Consider the following 18,276-nt stretch of genomic DNA (forward strand, 5'->3'; position numbering starts at 1 on the left):
AAGTGGCGACATGTTGGCTAAAGGTGACAGTCTTTAGTTAAAAGTGGTGATGTGTTGGCTAAAAGTGGCAACATGTTGGCTAAAGGTGACAATGTCTTTAGCTAAAAGTGGCGACGGGTTTCATTTAGCCTTTATTTATACAGGTAGTCTTACTGAGCCACGAGAACTAATTTTCAACAGAGACCTGTTTAGGGAGCAGATGGTGATTAAGGGCCTTGCTCATGGGCCCAGAGTGGGGCGAATGAGGGTGGGGGCAGGTGTGGATTCTTCATCTACCCCACCCACATTTTTGATGTTGTCGGTACCGGGGCTTGAACCGGCAATCTTCCGATCACAGACCCACCTTCTCCAATCTTTGCGCCACCACTCCCCCTAAAGTACTCGGGTTGGTTAAAAGTGGCGACGTGTTAGCTAAAAGTGGCCACACATGTTAGCTAAAAGTGGCCACACATGTTAGCTAAAAGTGGCCACACGTGTTGGCTAAAAGTGGCCACACATGTTAGCTAAAAGTGACCACACATGGTAACTAAAAGGGACCACACATGTTAGCTAAAGGTGACAACATGTTGGCTAAAGGTAACAACGTGTTGGCTAAAAGTGGCCACACATGTTGGCTAAAAGTGGCCACACATGTTAGCTAAAAGTGGTCACACATGTTGGCTAACAGTGACCACACGTTAGCTAAAAGTGACCACACATGTTTGCTAAAAGTGGCCACACATGTTAGCTAAAAGTGGTCACACATGTTAGCTAAAAGTGATCACACATGTTAGCTAAAAGTGGCCACACATGTTAGCTAAAAGTGGCCACACGTGTTAGCTAAAGGTGACAACATGTTGGCTAAAGGTGACGTGTTAGCTGAAATTGGCCACACATGTTAGCTAAAGGTGACAACATGTTGGCTAAAGGTGACAACATGTTAGATAAAAGTGGTGACGTGTTGGCTAAAAGTGGTCACACATGCTAGCTAAAGGTGACGGCATGTTGGCTAAAGGTGACAACATGTTGGCTAAAGGTGACAACATGTTAGATAAAAGTGGCCACACATGTTAGCTAAAGGTGACAACATGTTGGCTAAAGGTGACGACGTGTTGGCTAAAAGTGGTGACGTGTTAGATAAAAGTGGCCACACATGTTAGCTAAAGGTGACAACATGTTAGCTAAGAGTGGCAACGTGTTAGCTAAAAGTGGCGACATGTTGGCTAAAGGTGACAACATGTTGGCTAAAAGTGGCCACACATGTTGGCTAAAAGTGGCCACACATGTTGGCTACAAGTGGTGACATGTTGGCTAAAGGTGACAACATGTTAGCTAAAAGTGGTGACATGTTGGCGAACCAAAAAGTTAGTTAAAAGTTGCAAAATGCTGACTGAAAGTAGCATGCTGTGAAAGTAGCAAAATGTTGGCCAAAGTAGCAAAATGGTAATTATAAGTAGCAAGATGTTTGTTAAAAGTAGTAAAATGCTAGTTAATGGCAAAAAATAGCTAAATGCAGCATAAAAGTAACAGTGTAACAGAACACCAGCTAAAAATAGTAAAACATTAGCTAAATGCTAAAAGTAACAAAATGCTACTTAAATAAAAGTCAAGCTGAAAGCTAAAAGTAGCAAAAGGCTAGCTTAAAATGGCAAAAGACTATTTAAAAGTAGCATAGGAAGTTGAAAACAAAGGAAATGTGTTGAAGTAGATATTAAAGAGAAAAATGTTTTTAAAGGATTTGAAGAGAAAATCTGAATCAGAATAAACCTTATTGGCATTAAAATGTATTTGTATGGAGAAAGTTTTATTAAGTTAAATATTCTAAAAAGCTAAAAGTTACATAAATCAAAAGCCATAGCACCCATCTTCTGAATGAGCTTAACGTTTTGATATATGGACGTCTAAATCGGCACAAAGTATTTAGAAGTAGTTTGAGTTAAACGTGTTCCTGAAGCCTTGATGGTCATAAATGGAATCAGTGTTGGGTTTTACCTAGAGAGGGCAGTGTGCTCCCTCTCTGGCTACTGGACAGCTTTGGCCTCGTTAAAGACAAGGCTCCTGCCAGTGCAGAGCAAGGCCGAGGGCTAAAAATAACCTAAGTGCTGTTCAGGGGACAGACCATGAATTATATGCAGGCCTAAGAAAGGTAAAGTAAGGCAAAGGAAAAAAAGAGAGTGTGGTGATAAGAGAAGCAGATGGGTTTTATTTAGGCTGTCTGTTAATGTTACTTTACAAAAAAGAGAAACTACTTACTGCCTACAGGCTGATATTAACACACAAAATGGTTTATGAGTGTGCAAAGACATGTCATTGTGACTTAAAGTGGAGTGACAGGCATGAGAGACCTTTTAGGCAACAGAAAATAGTCTAGATTTAGTGCTCTGATAAGAATAGTTCTCATTTTTTGAGGACAATAAGCAAAACTTATAGTCTGGATTTACTTTTTTAAGAGCAGAGTTTCTCATTTTCACACTTGGATATTGTTCTGTTGCAGTCACAAATACAAAAAAAAAAATTTAGGGGCATCAACCAAAACAGCCCAACAAGAATTTGGGTCTTGAGAACTCTGAGCCCTGCCTCAACTCTTACTGGTCTCCTCTTTCACAATACATTGGGTTGAGAAGAACCTCAGTGGTTGTTCCATCACTTGATTTTCTATATTGAAGTCAGCATTCCCTGGTTCCTGCTTTAAACCGTGTAGGTGAAGTGCATACTACAAGTACCCCCTGATAGTTCGCCAAAATCACAGAGGCTCACCAAAACCACAGCTTCAGTTTCCTTCACATGCAAGTTTGTGCCAAGCTTAGGTACGCTTGGCTTTCTGATACCTGTCAGCTGCTTCTGGAGTCTCACAAACTAACCAGGCTCTGCAGGACTCTGGAGGACCATCCTCATATATACTTGGGATAACTCTGTTTGGTCAACAAAGCATGGAGGTATACAGTAAGCTCAGCTCTGCTAGCCACCTATCACCCTCTGGAGTTGAAAAGAGTCAAGCCCTTAACCAGATGATTAGTTTTAGGGGTGGTTTAGGTGAGTTTACCTATATCTAACGGGTATCTTCCAAACTCCCACCAAGCTTGGACTCTTCACTGCTAAAGTGGCATCCTGTGTCCTTAAGTCGAGTTGAAGCAAACAGGAATTGTATCGCCAAGGCCTTTGCCACAGAATATGACTCGGCCCACTATTTACAAGTTTTTTATGGTGACTCCTGCAGGTAGTGGATCCACAGGAGGATGGTCCAATGTAACATGTTTGGTCTGGGACTAGGCCTTGGCCCCAGGCCTTCAGTGACGAGCCTCACCACTGACCATGGCTCAGAAGTGAGGACATTTTATCCATGATTTAAGCCCAAGTCTCTTGTCTCAAGTCTTGCTTGGTCTCTATGTTTTCAAGCCTTTGTCAGGGTTACTGAACCACACTTAGTTTGGTCACTTGGAACCAATTTGCCTTGGGAGACCCTACCAGGGACAAACTGACCCAGAAAATATAGATTTTTGATGTCCTTGGAACATTCAGACCCCTATGCCTCAATTTGGTGCTCTACATCAAGAGGAGATACCCAAGTGGTTCGAACTTCTAGTTAGGTTGCGTCCTGGAAACCTCCCTGTGGAGGTGTTTCAGGCATGTCTTTCTGGGAGGAGACCCTGAGACTGACCCAGGACACACCAGAGATATTAAATCTCTAATGGTCAGGGAACGCCTTGGGGTCCCCGGTCTTGGAGGTAGCTGGAGAGAGGATGATCTGGGCTTTTTTTCTAAGGCTGCTGCAACTCGGACCATAAGCAAATCCTAATTGGTTAATTCCAGCTCCTACTCATTTGTGTTGCTGGGATAAGATTTTGCTCTAATTGTAACTGATTGTCTTTGAATCAATAAGAACTAACCAGTTTTCTCCTCACAGCGAATACTACTTCAGCATCCACAACTTGGAGCGAGACTTCTTCTTGAGGAGAAAGATGGACGCACAAGGCTTCCTCCCCGTCTCCCTCATCGCCGGCTTCCACAGAGTTCAGGCTCTAACTACAGATATCAGCCTCATCATAGAGGTAATATCACCTTATTTTGTGAATACTGATTCAGCACTTAAAACTAATTATGTATGCTTTTTGGAATCAAACAACTTCTGTTTACTTTATGTACTATTTCAAAACACTCAGCTCATTCAAAAAAAAGAAAGCTCTGACTTTTGTTTTTGTAAATTTGATACTTTTCAAAGTATTTGACTATTTAAAAGAACAATCCCAATTAAAATACCTTGAGATCTGTTCAAATCCTTCAAAATGTTGTTCTCATTGAAATCTACTTCATATTTCTGCTTACGCTACTACTGTTAATGCTAATTTTACTCATGATAAATGTGTAAATTCTGCTACTGATAATCTTCCAACTAAAACTACTGTACTATGGCTTCTACTAGTCCTGCTAATGCTAATTCTAATTCTGCTGCTAAACCCTACTGATGATGCTAATTTCACTGAAGCTAATTCAACTACTGTTAATAACGTTATACTAATGCCAACTATAGCTAAAGAGAGTTCTACTAATGACAATGTCAAATGTTGGTAATGCTGACAATGCTAATGCTAATTCAACTAATGTATTTTAATTTAAAGCGAATCCTCTGCAAGGTTTAGCTAGTCTATTTCTGCTTTTAGCTAACATTTTACTACCTTTAATTATCCTTTTGCTGCTTCAAGCTAAAATTTACTACATTTAGGTTTTTTTGCTGCTATAGGTGAGCATTTTGCTACATTTAGCTAGCCATTTGTGTTTGTAGCTAGCATTTTTCCACATTTGGTTATCCTTGTGCTGCTTTAAGCTAAAATTTGGCTACATTTAGTTATCCTTTTGTTGCTTTAAGCTAGAATTGGCCTACATTTTGTTATCCTTTTGCTGCTTTAGGTTAGCATTTTTCTAGATTTAGTTATCCTTATGCTGCTTTAAGCTAGCATTTTGCTACATTTAGTTATTCTTTTGCTGCTTTAGGCTAGCTTTTTTGCTACATTTAGCTAGCTTTTTGCCATTTTAGCTAGCATTTTGCACATTTAGTTATCCTTGTGCTGCTTTAAGCTAGCATACTTTTGCTTTTTTACATTGGCATTTTGCTACATTTTCAGCTTCTTCAGCTAATTTCAACAGTCAGAACACGACATTAGCATTTTGCAGAAATCTTCCTGCTCTCTGGGAATCAGGACCTCCTGACTCTTTTTGCCTCTGCAGGCTTTGAAAAACAGTACAGAAGTAGAGGTGGTGGATGATAAGATTCGCTGTAAAACAAATCCCGAGAGCTGGCCCATCCCCACTCCCTCAGTGGTGGGTTCCCCTCGCACAGACTTCTCCCAGCTCATCAACTGTCCTGAGTTTGTTCCCCGGCAGAACCTCGTCTCCTCGAACACCGGTCAGTATTCAACTATTCTAACGCCAAGAGTGATAGAGCAACAGATCATATGTTAACATGAACAATAAAGGCCTGACTGTTTGTATGATTGTGTATTTTTTAGCTTCATTGCCCATGACTGCGCCTCCTCTCGAGTCAGTGCAGCCTGAGACTTTGGTTAAACTCGTCCCCTCCAAGCAGGAGTCTCTTTCAACAACAGATGAATCCAAAGACCCCCCAGCCCTCAAACCTGATCCCGACGCCTGGATCCAGGTGGAGAAACGCCACCGACAGGCCTCTGGAAAACCAAAGGTAGGGATGGAGGACAGGGAAGAAGTTGGAGCTTCTTAAAGACCAAATAAATGTAACATGTACAAATAATCTGTCTATATATACCCTCTAACAATATGTGAACACATTTTGGCTCCTAAAAAAACATTAAGCCAATTTGCAACTCATTTATCACATGTTTGCGTTCAATTTTATTTTTAATTAGTAAATAAAAACCTACAAGTTATTTTATCATCATCTACACAAACTAAGCTTTCAAGCCTGTTTGATTACAAGACAAGACAGCGTCAGCTTTCGAGTATATTGTTGATTATCAGCTGCTTATCTAAGTTTAGTATAAAGATCCTCATTACGTGGAATTATAAGTTTTTTTGTTTGTTTTAAGATGTTGTACAGTTTATATAGTTTTACTGCAAAAGTCAAAATTGTTGACAGGGATCTCAAACAAGCAAGAGAGAGAAAAGTCATTAACTTTCCAAAATGATCTTCATTTTGAGCTCATAAAAGACGTCAAAATAACAGCAACATAGGAAAGTCAATACTGGAGGAAACTTTAAATAGTGGCCATTCTGACACAAGAAATAAACTAATTTAAAAAATGCCACTAAAAACAAAAAACATCCATCCATCCATTATCTTTACCCGTTTATTCCATTTTGGGTCACGGGGGTCGCTGGTGCTCATGTCCAGCAATCACTGTGCGAGGGGCGGGGTACACCCCGGACAGGTCGCAAGTCCATCACAGGGCCACATGGAGACAAACAACCATGCACTCTCACTCACACCTAGGGACAATTTAGAGTTACCAATTAGCCTAACATGCATGTTTTTGGTCTGTGGGAGGAAACCGGAGTACCCGGAGAAAACCCACGCATGCACGGAGAGAACATGCAAACTCCACCCAGAAGGCTCCTGGACCGGGGTTTGAACCAGGGACCTGTTCGCTGAGAGGCAGCAGCTCTACCAGTTGCGCCACCGTGCTGCCCCCAAAAAAACATCAAAACTTATAAACTGCTTTTCACAGTCAAGACTAGATGACTAAAGAATTGAATGGCCCAACGGCTATGATCCTTTTTCTAGCTGATCTTTGCAGAGGAACTTTTAATTAAAAAAACAAACAAGTTAACTCATTAAAAATGATTAAATAAATTCCTGCAAGATTTTACAAAGAAAGATAACCAAATGTGTGCACTCCAAATAGTCAGTCACAGGCTTAAACTTTACGAAAAACGACAATTGTATGACACTTAAAGGTATAAATGTCCACTTATTTATTATTTAACTTATTTAGACTTGTGTATAATCAAAAATGCGTAACGAGACATTAACAAAAAGCAAAAGTTACATGAATTACTTTAAAAACCACTTTAAATCACTAAGAAAATACTTGTGATATCATTCCTGTCTGCAGTTATTTGACACCTTTATGTTCCCTGTTTGCATCAGGCGGAAGGCAAGTCGCCTCTCCCGAGCCACCAGGCTCCTCCACAGGCAGAACTGGACCAGGAGGAGCTGGACTTCATGTTTGACGAGGAGATGGAACAGCTGGCGCCCAGGAAGAATAAGTTCACAGACTGGTCGGACGAGGACGACTCTGACTACGAGTTGGATGACCAGGACGTCAACAAGATCCTGATCGTCACGCAGACCCCGCCGTACGTTCGCAAGCATCCCGGTGGTGACCGCACGGGAAGTTACGAGTCCAGGGCCAAGATCACAGCGGACCTGGCCAAAGCCATCAACGATGGGCTGTACTACTATGAGCAGGACCTGTGGAAGGGAGAGGAGCAGGTTGAGTTCAGCAAGGTGAGACCAGCATGCCTGAATGGTTCCATTAAATTTATTATAAACGTGTATTTGACTTTTCATAAAGTGAACAGTGCAAGGATGGCATGCTGTATATTTTTATTGCCCTCTGTTGAAGTGCCACTTTAATGGGGTGAAGGGGTTTGAGTACCCCCATGATCCTGAGGCTGTGTTGTTGGGTCATATGTTAGGGGCCCATTGAGCCCAGACTCAAGCTCTTGGCTGGGCCCATCACAACAACGCTACAGAATACTGTCTACTTTGACTGGTAGGGAGAGTAGTCACTAGAAGTAGTTAGGTTTACCTCCACACAACTTAGGTTTTTGAACCAAACTCCTGGAGAGGGACAAAAACTCTGTAGGTAGAGTTTGGGAGACCAAAGGAAGAGGGACTTGTTTTGTGTGAGGAACTGTGGGCCCGGACTGAATGAAATCATTAGAATATTAAGCAGAAGTTTTTTTGAGGGAGATGATCTAGTCTTAGAGAGCAGTCCCACAACTGATTTCTGCTGTCTTGGTCTTACTGGCTGCGACTTTTCAAGACTAATTGGCGAACAGCATTTGCAAGGGAGTCTTCTAAATGTCTTGAAAAGTCCTCAAGGGTTCTCCGTTTCCTTGTGTAGGTCGCAGAGGTTCACTGTCTTGTTGCTGGAACTTTGAACATGTTTGTCGCAGGCGTCTTAAACCTGTCTCAAACCTAACTGTTTAGTTTGCATAATTCCAGAGCCTTATATAGCAAAAAAAAAAAAAGGCTACAGACCTGAATATTCATGTCTAAAATAAACACACTGATGATGTTATTGATATTTATTTAAAAACTGGTTAAAGTCTGGATTACATCATAAATGTTGGTGTTGGTGGCTGCCAAGGTGGGTCCTATGTGGTCAATGAAACATGTCTTCTTCTTCTTCTTTCGGCTTTTCTGTCTTCTGGGGTCGCCACAGCGAACCATCCTCCATCTCACTCTGTCCTCACTCCAACTACCTCCCCGTCCTGTCTATCTGCATCCATACATCTCCTCTGTCTTTTTCCTGGCAGCAGCCTTTCCAACATCCTTCTACCAGTATACCCACTGTCCCTCCTCTGGACATGTCCAAACCATCTCAGTCTGGCCTCTCTACCTTTATCTCCCAATTCTTTAGCCTGTGCTGTACCTCTGATGATCTCATTCCTAATCTTATCCATCCTTGTCACTACTAAGGTGAACCTCAACATCTTCATTTTTGCTACTTCCAGTTTTTTCTCTTGTCTTTTTGTCATGTTCACTGTCTCCAGACTATACAACATAGCTGGTCTCACATCGTGTAAACTTTTCCTTTGATAGTCAAGGAAATATGTGCAAGAGCAGAAATACAATTTTAAAAATATGTAGTCAAACAGACAGAATTTAGTGAGGATTCTTGCAATTTTGAGTCGCCAACAATTCTCCCAATAGTCCAGTGAGCTACTGGTAACTGGGTCTGGTACTTGTATAGGTTTGTGTGAAATTTGTTGCAAAGCTGAACATGTAGTGTAAAGTAACCTTCTGATGTAAACGTGTAATAATAAGATGGCATTTGCTGCATCTTTGTTTCACATTTTTACCTCTCGTCATTTGTAGGAGGTTTTGGTATATCTAGCTCGTTTGAGGCTCAAAGGTTGACATGAAAGTCCTCTCATGTGAGAAATCCTGCACCTGAACACACAAGAACACAGAAAATAAGCACACCAGGGCCAGCTGCGCCGTGTTTTCCACGGTTGTCCAACAGATGTTGGCGTGTTGAGTTCAAAGTCCGTTTGTCGTGTCACTCTGGCAGTGTCAAGTCTTTGGACCGGCGTGTTGCACCGTTATCAGTTCAAACCACCCACCTGATTATCTCTGACGGGAAATGGAGGAATGCCTCGAAGAGTAAAACAGTGCAAAGTTAATGCAAATAAAAGATCATGAAGATTATTAAAGTTTCAGTCGCCTTAAACGTCACAGATTTTTATATAAATATTTATTTTATATCGCTGTTTAAACAGGTTTTTACATTTTGGTTCGTAGTGGACACTAAATTCAAGTTTGACTGCTGTTCTTTGTGTAACGTGCACGTGTTTCTGTTCCCATGAAGGACGTGGAAAACTTCAAGAAGCTGAACGTCATCAGCAAAGATGAGTTTGACACCCTCACGCCTAAAGTGCCGGTCGATCCAAACCAGGAGGTCCCGCCTCCTCCCATGCCAGGTGGGGCTGTGGAGCTGTTGTGTCCCACATTACTGTCATTTGTGACCTGGGCTGCAAAATGAGTCACATTTAGGAACTTTTCAAGACTTTGTTATTGTTATTTTCAAGTTCTCCATCTCAGAAGCTTCAAAGGATCTGTAGTTTGTTGATATTTAGTGATTTATCGCCCAGAAACAAACTAATTTTGTTGAAGAGAACGCCAGAAAACTCCATTATTATTGGTCGGGAGGGGTGTCATTGTGAATTCCAGACCTATATTTCAAAAAGGGATTTCCCAAGCTTTACAATGACTCAAACACAAAGGGATTTCCAGACTCTTTTTTTTTTTTTTCATTTTTAAACAAATGTAAAAGATTAGAATTAAAGGGGTTATTTCTAAAGACATGGAAGGTTTGAAAGCTTTTATTTAAAGGTAGATTATAAAATGTATATACTATTTTAGTTACCATGATCTCTAGATTGTGTGTTTATGGACTCATTTTGCAGCACGAGTCACATATATTGCGTTAATTTTTTATTTCAGAAGGTTACGCACAACGAACATAAGGATTCAAGGTTCTTTATTTGTCATTCCACCACATGTGGTACATGTGGTAGAATGAAATTGTGTACACAGGATCCCATTTACATCCAACAATAAAATGTAAAAGATAAACAGTAATAAGATCTAAGATATGAACTAAGAAAAACTTTAATAAAAATACAATAAGCACTAGTAGCATAGAAACAATACGTCGAACAGCAGCACGAACATGAGTCTGTGTGAGCAGATGAGCACTAATGAAAACAGCAACATGATGTGATTTTTATCACAGTGATTATTCTGGTTAGAGAGTCATGAGTCTAACAGCCTCAGGGTAGAAGCTGTTCCTCAGTCTAGTGGTTCTACACTTGATGCTCCTCAACCTCCTTCCTGAGGGGAGCGGGACAAAAAGTGTGTGTGATGGGTGAGTGGGGTCCTTCATGATGCAGGTGGCCCTCTTCCTGCATCTGGAGGTGTAGATGTCTGTGATGGTGGGGATGCTGACTCCAACAGATAAAATGTCTCCTCCTCAGCAATAAATACAGTGTCCACAAATGCAATAAAATCATAAATCCGATAAACTTTGCTCAATCAGCACTCAAACATCTCAGCTTTGCAAGACCTGAACATACAGTCATAGGGAAAAAAACTCCTTCCTTCAAATCTGTGGTTACTGGAACATAATAAGATGGACTGGTCTTGACCCAGTTCAAAGTTATTCATAGCTGACCTAAAAAAAACAAAAAACTCTTCTATTATTATTTATTAGCCCAAACAAAACTTAAATGGGTGCATATCAGTGTTCATACCAATAGTCAAGCAAGGCGGTGAGCATATGTAGTTGGTCCACACTGGAGCGTTTCCCATAGTGAAACACCGTAGGAAGTTAGAAAAAGAACGCTTCATCAATGATCAGAAGTCATGTTAAAGTATTTAAGATGCATTTCTTGTACATTTTATGGGTTTTCAGTGGATAGCGGCGTAGATCTGGCTCGCTCTTTGCCTACAACGGTCCCAGAGTCACCGAGCACTTGCCAACCTCGAACCCCCAGAACGCCACGCACACCCGGACGCCAGGACCCCAACAAGACGCCGCGCTTTTATCCCGTCATGAAAGAGAGCGCTACCATTGATGGACAGGTGAGTTCCCTCGTCTGAATCCTGTTACCGGTTCGTTAAATTGTTTTTATTGTTGTTTTCTTCTCTGTTTAAACTGCATGAAGTCATAAGAAGCTCAGAAGCATTTACTTGTTTTTTTTTTTTTTTTTGTCAACATTCCAGATGGCGAGGAAAAAGAAGACCCGCCACAGCTCAAACCCCCCACAAGAAGCTCACATCGGCTGGGTGATGGACTCTCGGGAACACCGGTCGCGTTCTGCATCCATCAGGTACCGACAGGACGCCGCGTGAGCGCCGAGCTTAATGCAGAGCATATATGAACACTGAACAAACTTGGCTGAAATTTGTTTGAGAATAAATTATTCGAATCTGTAAAATTTAAAGGAGCAGGAGAGAAGCTAAAATCATCAAAAAGGCAACTAAACGTAAAAATAACTTTGTGTTGCTAAAAGCTAAAATTAACACAATAAATCTAAATGCTAACATAAAAAATAGTGTAGTTAAAATATGACTATTACAATTGGCTAAAGAATGGCTAAAAGCTCAAATGAGCTAAAACTTAACTAAAAGCTAAACTATTGCTAAAAGCTAATCTTAGCAAACCTGTGGCTATAAGCTAAAAGGGGAGAGCATTAGCTAAAGTCTGAATAAAACGGCAGTTTAAAGCTTGCTCAACATTAGCAAAAAGCTAAAATTTTCTAAGCTGTAGCTAAAAGCTAAAATTTTTTAAACTGTAACTAAAAGCTCAAATTACCTACACATATCTAAACACTAATATAATAATAGTGTGGCTAAACAATAGGTGAGTTAAAATTTAGAAGAGTGACTAAGGCCTAAAATTAGCATAACTTACTATTAAATAAAATCAGCAAAACCATAACTAAAAGCTAATCTTGGCAGAACTGTTGCTAAAAGCTAAAGATAGGAAAACATTAGCTAAAAGTTTCAGTTAGCCAAACAGTAGTTAAAAGTTAAACATATCTTAACATTAGCTGAGAGCTATAATTTGCTACAACTTAGCTAAGAGTTAATTAGCTAATCTATTGCTAAATGCTAAGTCTTAGCAAACCTGTGGTTGTAAGCTAAAGGGGGAAAACATAAGCTAAAAACCTTAATAAAACAGTAGTTTAAAGCTTAAACTAGTTCAACACTGGCTAAGAGCTAAAAGTTTCTAAACTGTAGCGAAAAGCTAAAATTGGCAAATCAACACTAATATAGCAATAGTGTGCTAAAGGTAATGTTAACTAAACAATATACGAGTTTAAATTTAGAAGAGTGGCTAAAGTCTAAAATCAGCAAAACCATAACTAAAAGCTCATTTTGGCAGAATTGTTGCTAAAAGCTAAAAATAGGAAAACATTTCATTTAAAAGTTTCAGTTAGCCAAATAGCTAAAAACTAATCAGCTTAATTATGGCTAAGCACTAGAGTTCGCTACAACTTGGCTAAAGACCTAAAATTAGACCAACTTAAAGAAAAATATTAACAATGTTGTGGTTAAAAACTAAATTTTGCTGAACAGCACTTGAGTTTCAATTAGAAAAAAGTGGGTAAAAGGTAACATCAAGATTGGAGCTTAAATGCTAATATTTGCAAATAGGAAGCGAAGAGTTTTTAAAAGCCAACCAACAAATAAAAAAAAAAACATATTATAAAAATGTAATTAGTGTATGTTTACCTAACGGCTAAAAGTAGCATGAGAAGACAAAAACTGAGCAATAACGCTGACGTGAACTTCAGAGAACTTTTGAAAGAGCTGAAAAGACACTGAAGTATGTAAAAACCCGGATGTTTTGTAAATTTTGAGTTTAAGAGGTGCAAATATTAAAAGCTGAAGCTTAATAATCCTGATCGAGCCAAAAGTTTTGATGTATGAATATTGACAATTGTACAAAATATGCAGAAGTGTGTCAGTCTAGTGTGTATTTCTCCTAAAGCTTGCTGTCTCCTCACCTCTCCATCTTTTTCCTCTGTTGTTTGTTGTGCAGCAGCTCCAACGCCTCTCCGTCAGAAGGAGCTCCTCTGGCTGGAAGCTTCGGCTGCACCCCCCAGTCTCTGCCCAAATTTTGGCATCCATCCCACGAGCTGCTTCGGGACAATGGCTTCACTCAGCAGGGCTACCACAAGTACCGCCGACGGTGCCTTAACGGTACGGAGACGAAAAGCTGAGACTCTGAAAGATTTATAAAGAGAAACGCACGTCAGCCGTTTTAATCTTAACCAGTATATCTTTTTTTTTTTTTTTTTTTTTTCATCTACCAGAGAGGAAACGGTTGGGGATCGGCCAGTCTCAGGAGATGAACACTCTTTTCAGATTTTGGTCCTTTTTCCTCCGGGACAACTTCAACAGGAGGATGTACGAAGAGTTTAAACAGTTTGCTCTGGAAGACGCCAAGGAAAACTACAGGTCAGAGAAAAATTCAGTTAGATCTGTACGATCAGACGCGTGCCGGGGGAAAAGGAGTCTGCCCTCACTGCAGCGTACAAGTGTGTGTGTTAACACAACGTCAAGACGGAAAGACATCAGCAATGACCTCAGAGAAGAAGATGATCAATCTGGATGGGATCAAAGGTCATTTGAGGTCCATCGTTCTACAGAGAAAGATTATTAAAAAGTAGAATACTTACTGACAGCTGACAGACTTCTCAGCAGATTCACCCTGAAGGTCAGACTGTGCAATGACTCTACAGGCCTCAGTCAGCAGTTCAAAGGTCATGACCTCTCTAAAAATAACATGTCAGCACGACTTAGGTTTAGAAAGTTTAATCTGAAGGAACCCCAATACTTCTGGACCAGAACTAGACCAGAGGAAAGATGTTTACCCAGAATGCACTGCAGCAAACAGCTCCCCCCAACTGTCAGCACAGTGGTGGAGGAATGATGGTTTGTGCTCCTTGTAGTCGTGGACCAAGAACTCCTCTGTAGATCAAAGGGTTTTGGAGTCAAATGAGTCCATCTGTCCAACTGCTCAAGCTTGGACTGAACTGGGTCCAACAGAACCATGATCCCAAACACAGCAGCCGATCTACAACAGAACGGGTTAGAAAGAAAACAAAAACAAAATGCAAGGTGCTTCAATCGTCCAGTCAGAGTCCAGAACCTCAACTTGACTGAAACGCTGTGGTGGACCTTCAGAGAGCTGAACAGAAACCAATGATGGGAAGAAGAGTGGTCCAAAAGTCCTCCACAACCACAACCGAGACTGATACGGAAAACCACTGAGGGTTCTGGGACTGAAGGAGGTTCTGGATCATCAGTTTTTCACTCACAGCTTTAACTTTTTGTTTTAAAAATAACTCTTAACTTGACGTCCAGATGTGTAAAACCCCAGAACCGAAAGAGGGTGGACTTTCTTTTCCCCCCATGATTGTATATCACATAAAACTAAATCCAGAACTTTCCTCAAGTCCAAAAAAAACCAAAACTCCTGCATCAGATTAATGCAGGGACATCTGTTTGTTTCATCCTCAGGTATGGACTGGAGTGCCTGTTTAGATACTACAGCTACGGTTTGGAGAAAAGGTTCAGGCTAGATCTGTTCAAAGACTTCCAAGAGGAGACCCAGAAGGACTTCGAGAAAGGTACCCCAGACTTCAAAACAAAAATCGATATCACGTTAGTGGTAGCTGTTTGATGACTGAACCTGTTCTAGCTTATCTTAATCCAAAGGTTTTTAATGTATTCATCCACCATTTTAATTTAGTCTTAAGTTTTGTTGATAAAAATGCAGGTTTTCATTGACTTATTTAAAAGTTGTTTTCTTTTCAATTAAGAATATTAGTGGGGCCGGACGGAGATTGCCCAAGGGCCACTTTTGGCCCTCGGGCCGTATGTTGCCCTCCTCCGTTTTAGACGATCATTTGGTTTCTTGTGAGTTGTCTCGATTTGTTTCTCTCCAGGTCAGCTGTATGGACTGGAGAAGTTCTGGGCCTTCCTGAAATATTCAAAAATAAAGAACCAGCCCATCGACCCGAAGCTGCAGGAGCACCTGTCCAAGTTCAAGAACCTGGAGGACTTCAGGGTGTTGGTGAGTGCCGGGTGTTTTAATCAATCATGTCTTTTTAGCAAATTAAAAGAAATTATTTTAATTCACTGATTATTATTTATCATGGGGATGAACGATGGTGTGTTCATCCACCTGTGTGTTAGCAAAATATCTCGTGAACCACCAAGTAACACTCATAAAGTAATCGTACAACTTAGGGTTAAACTCCGTCACCATACCAACACATACTTGGCTCTGACTCGGTCACTTTCATAGATACTGAGCTATAATTAGGTGTGGCAGTAGCTGAGAGTCATCCTCAGTGCAGACTCTGAGTGCTAGCAGATCGAACCAAGTCATTGTTCGAGTCTTTGTGTGCGAGGCGGCAGGTGATATGCGTTAAACGATGCACAAGCCTAAGTTTTAAGTTAAACCTTATGATCCGTTAGAGCTCAGAGCGAGCTGTGACGATGACTCTCAGCTACTACCACACCAGACTTTAGCTCATTGTCTGTAGAAATGACTGCGTTGTGGACGTTTTTTTTTTTTTTTTTTTCTTCAAGGTCCGTTATCTGTGGCGGCCATCTTGAATCAAGTTAATTTCAAAAGATGATTGGTTGTTGATGCAGACTTAATCAAATCAGTTCAATGGATATTTTGCTAACAGATAAACTGATACGAGTAGTGACATGATCACCCACCTTTCATGGCAGTAATAAACCAGGCCAGGTGTGATTCTAAGTTTTCTTGTGTCTGCAGCCTCCACCCGGAGAGGAGGGAGGCCGGAGGAGACACCACTCGTCCTCCGGCGGGGACGAGGGAAGACGACGTCGACAGTCTTCCAACGTGGCATCAAAGCAGGCCTCCAAGACCTCCAACGCCGCCGCCGCCGGCTCCTCATCCGCTGCTGCAACCAAAGACGCCACCGAGAAAACACTGACCGCCCGCGGGAAGAAGTCCGACCCCCGAGGTGGGAAGGAGGACCGCGGAGACCAGATCAAATGAAGCGTCGTCCTCCGGGTGCGAGTATGAGCAGAAGGTTTCCAGAGCAAAGCAGCTCGACTGGTTTCAGGGTCAAACTGGACCGTTTGACTTAATTTCATGGCTTTTATCGGTGACAACCCGTTAAAACAAAAATGCCGTTTATCTTTCAGATGCCAAACTCTTGGGGTAAATTGTTCGCTGTGAGCGGAGAGCTGTTAAACCGCAGCCGCAATTTTACCAAAATAAGAGCTCATCTTTTTGTGCCTTGGATCTTCATCATCAGTGTGACTAAATTCAACTTTTAAATTTTTTTAAAAGTCTTCCTAATTCTTTCAGGGTTCGATCATATCTTAACATGACGACACTTGTGTGAGTTTTAGTTTTTGACAATCAGGTTTGCAGCTGCAGTCGTAGATTTCTGAACGATCGACCCCGAAGCTTCTCCGCTGACTGCCAAACAGTGCAGCTATACAACAAAAATAATGTTTTTCTTTTATTTAAAAACTTTTTAAAAATTCTGGTAATTTTCCTTCTTACGCCCCGAGGTAGATAATTTATTATTCATTTACCTGATTGATGCAATAGTCTTAGGCAATCGCTGCATTTTTAATGGTTTTGCTGTTGAATTTAATCGAAATGCAATTTGTTTTTGGCTGGAATTATGGGTGTTAACTAGCGTCACAGAACTATAATTTTTCTTCACTGGACTAAAGAGGATTTTAGAGTTAAAATTGAAAAAGCAAAAAATGTAAATATTATAAAAAATGATTTGCTATTAGATCTATTAATTTGATTTTAGGAAGTGATTTGTTTTCTCAGCAGTGTTTTGAGTGTAATGCATGTTGATGAATTGTAAAATACACAGACAAAAAAAAAGATAAAATAACTGATTGTATGAAGCTGTGTTTGCGTGTGTTTATTTTGATTCTCCTTCCTTCACGGTTTGGTATTTCATGGCTTCAATGAGGGCGAGTCCTCCAGCGGGTTCGACCGGTTTCTGTTCCCAGCCGATTTAAAAGCTCAAGTTGTTTTTGTTTCGGCAGCTGCAGAGTTTTAGACCATCTTAAAAAAGGTAAAGTTGCCGTTTGGGTCAAACTTTGAAAATAATCAATGTTCAGTGCCTTGTGCTTGTTTGGAATCAGTCTCAGCTACTAGCACACCAAATTTTACTTCAGTATTTATAAAATTGACTGAGTTGGAACCATTTTTGTGTTTACTACATTCAGTCAGCTGTGGAGGCCATCTTGAATCAAAAGCTAGTGAGTGAATCACCTGCACGTTTATTAAAATCTCTCGTGGCTTAAGATATTTTGCTGACAGGACAAAATATCACTTGTATGTGAGCGGTGGTGTATAATTGAAACCAGTGAAGCAAAATTTAAACCCCAAGTTGAGAGTAATTTTGTGCGTATTCCCCTCTAAAATGTGCATTTTGTGCAGAACACTAATAAAGCTTTAGTTATATTGGTAAAAATTAAGATAAATTCCAAAAGCACACATTTTAGTCCTCATTTAAGCATCACTAATTCACACTAATGGATATCATTGAATAATTTGCTTTTTGTTTTTCTGAGTTCGGGCAAGTGGATGAAAAAGTACCAGCTGCTACATGTAAAATATTTAAATTAGTCACATGATGCGTTAGTGCTTGGAGCATGTGTTGAGGATGACTCGGCTACTACCACACCAAATTTAAGTTTGATATCTAAAATTAACGGAGTTGGAGGCATTTTAAGTTTATGAGCTCAAACCAGGTTGACTAAAAGTTTATCGATTGCATTTGTACTGATTGACTTTCATTAAAATCTGTCCACTAGTTCTTTGGATTTTTTTGCTGACATTAGCGTTTACTTGGTCATTTGTCTAATTGCATCCAGCATTAAAAATGATTTCTAAAAGAAAGTAGCTAACTTATTTAACATTTCTTTTTCACTTTTATTTAAAACAGTATGTTGTTGACATAAAACACTTCTGTTTTATAAAACTTGAAATAAATAACTTGTAA

At 40.4% G+C, this 18,276-nt stretch overlaps 1 protein-coding gene across 2 annotated transcripts in view; it reads left to right on the plus strand.

Annotated features, from left to right (window-relative positions):
• The window catches only part of larp1b (La ribonucleoprotein 1B), a 29,320-nt gene extending 12,192 nt beyond the window's left edge, over positions 1-17,128 (plus strand). For both annotated transcript variants that reach the window (XM_037695176.1, XM_037695177.1), the window contains exons 8-19: positions 3,884-4,028; positions 5,203-5,380; positions 5,484-5,671; positions 7,097-7,456; positions 9,549-9,660; positions 11,154-11,323; positions 11,465-11,571; positions 13,290-13,450; positions 13,564-13,708; positions 14,774-14,883; positions 15,202-15,329; positions 16,047-17,128. In XM_037695176.1, the coding sequence (XP_037551104.1) occupies positions 3,884-4,028; positions 5,203-5,380; positions 5,484-5,671; positions 7,097-7,456; positions 9,549-9,660; positions 11,154-11,323; positions 11,465-11,571; positions 13,290-13,450; positions 13,564-13,708; positions 14,774-14,883; positions 15,202-15,329; positions 16,047-16,292 (2,050 nt within the window). In that variant the 3' untranslated portion in view covers positions 16,293-17,128. The remainder of the gene's footprint in view (positions 1-3,883; positions 4,029-5,202; positions 5,381-5,483; positions 5,672-7,096; positions 7,457-9,548; positions 9,661-11,153; positions 11,324-11,464; positions 11,572-13,289; positions 13,451-13,563; positions 13,709-14,773; positions 14,884-15,201; positions 15,330-16,046) is intronic.
• Positions 17,129-18,276: the final 1,148 nt, after the last annotated feature.

The sequence above is a fragment of the Nematolebias whitei genome, chromosome 21 (assembly GCF_014905685.2).
Source record: "Nematolebias whitei isolate Nwh7 chromosome 21, NemWhi1, whole genome shotgun sequence".
NCBI classification, from domain to species: domain Eukaryota; kingdom Metazoa; phylum Chordata; class Actinopteri; order Cyprinodontiformes; family Rivulidae; genus Nematolebias; species Nematolebias whitei.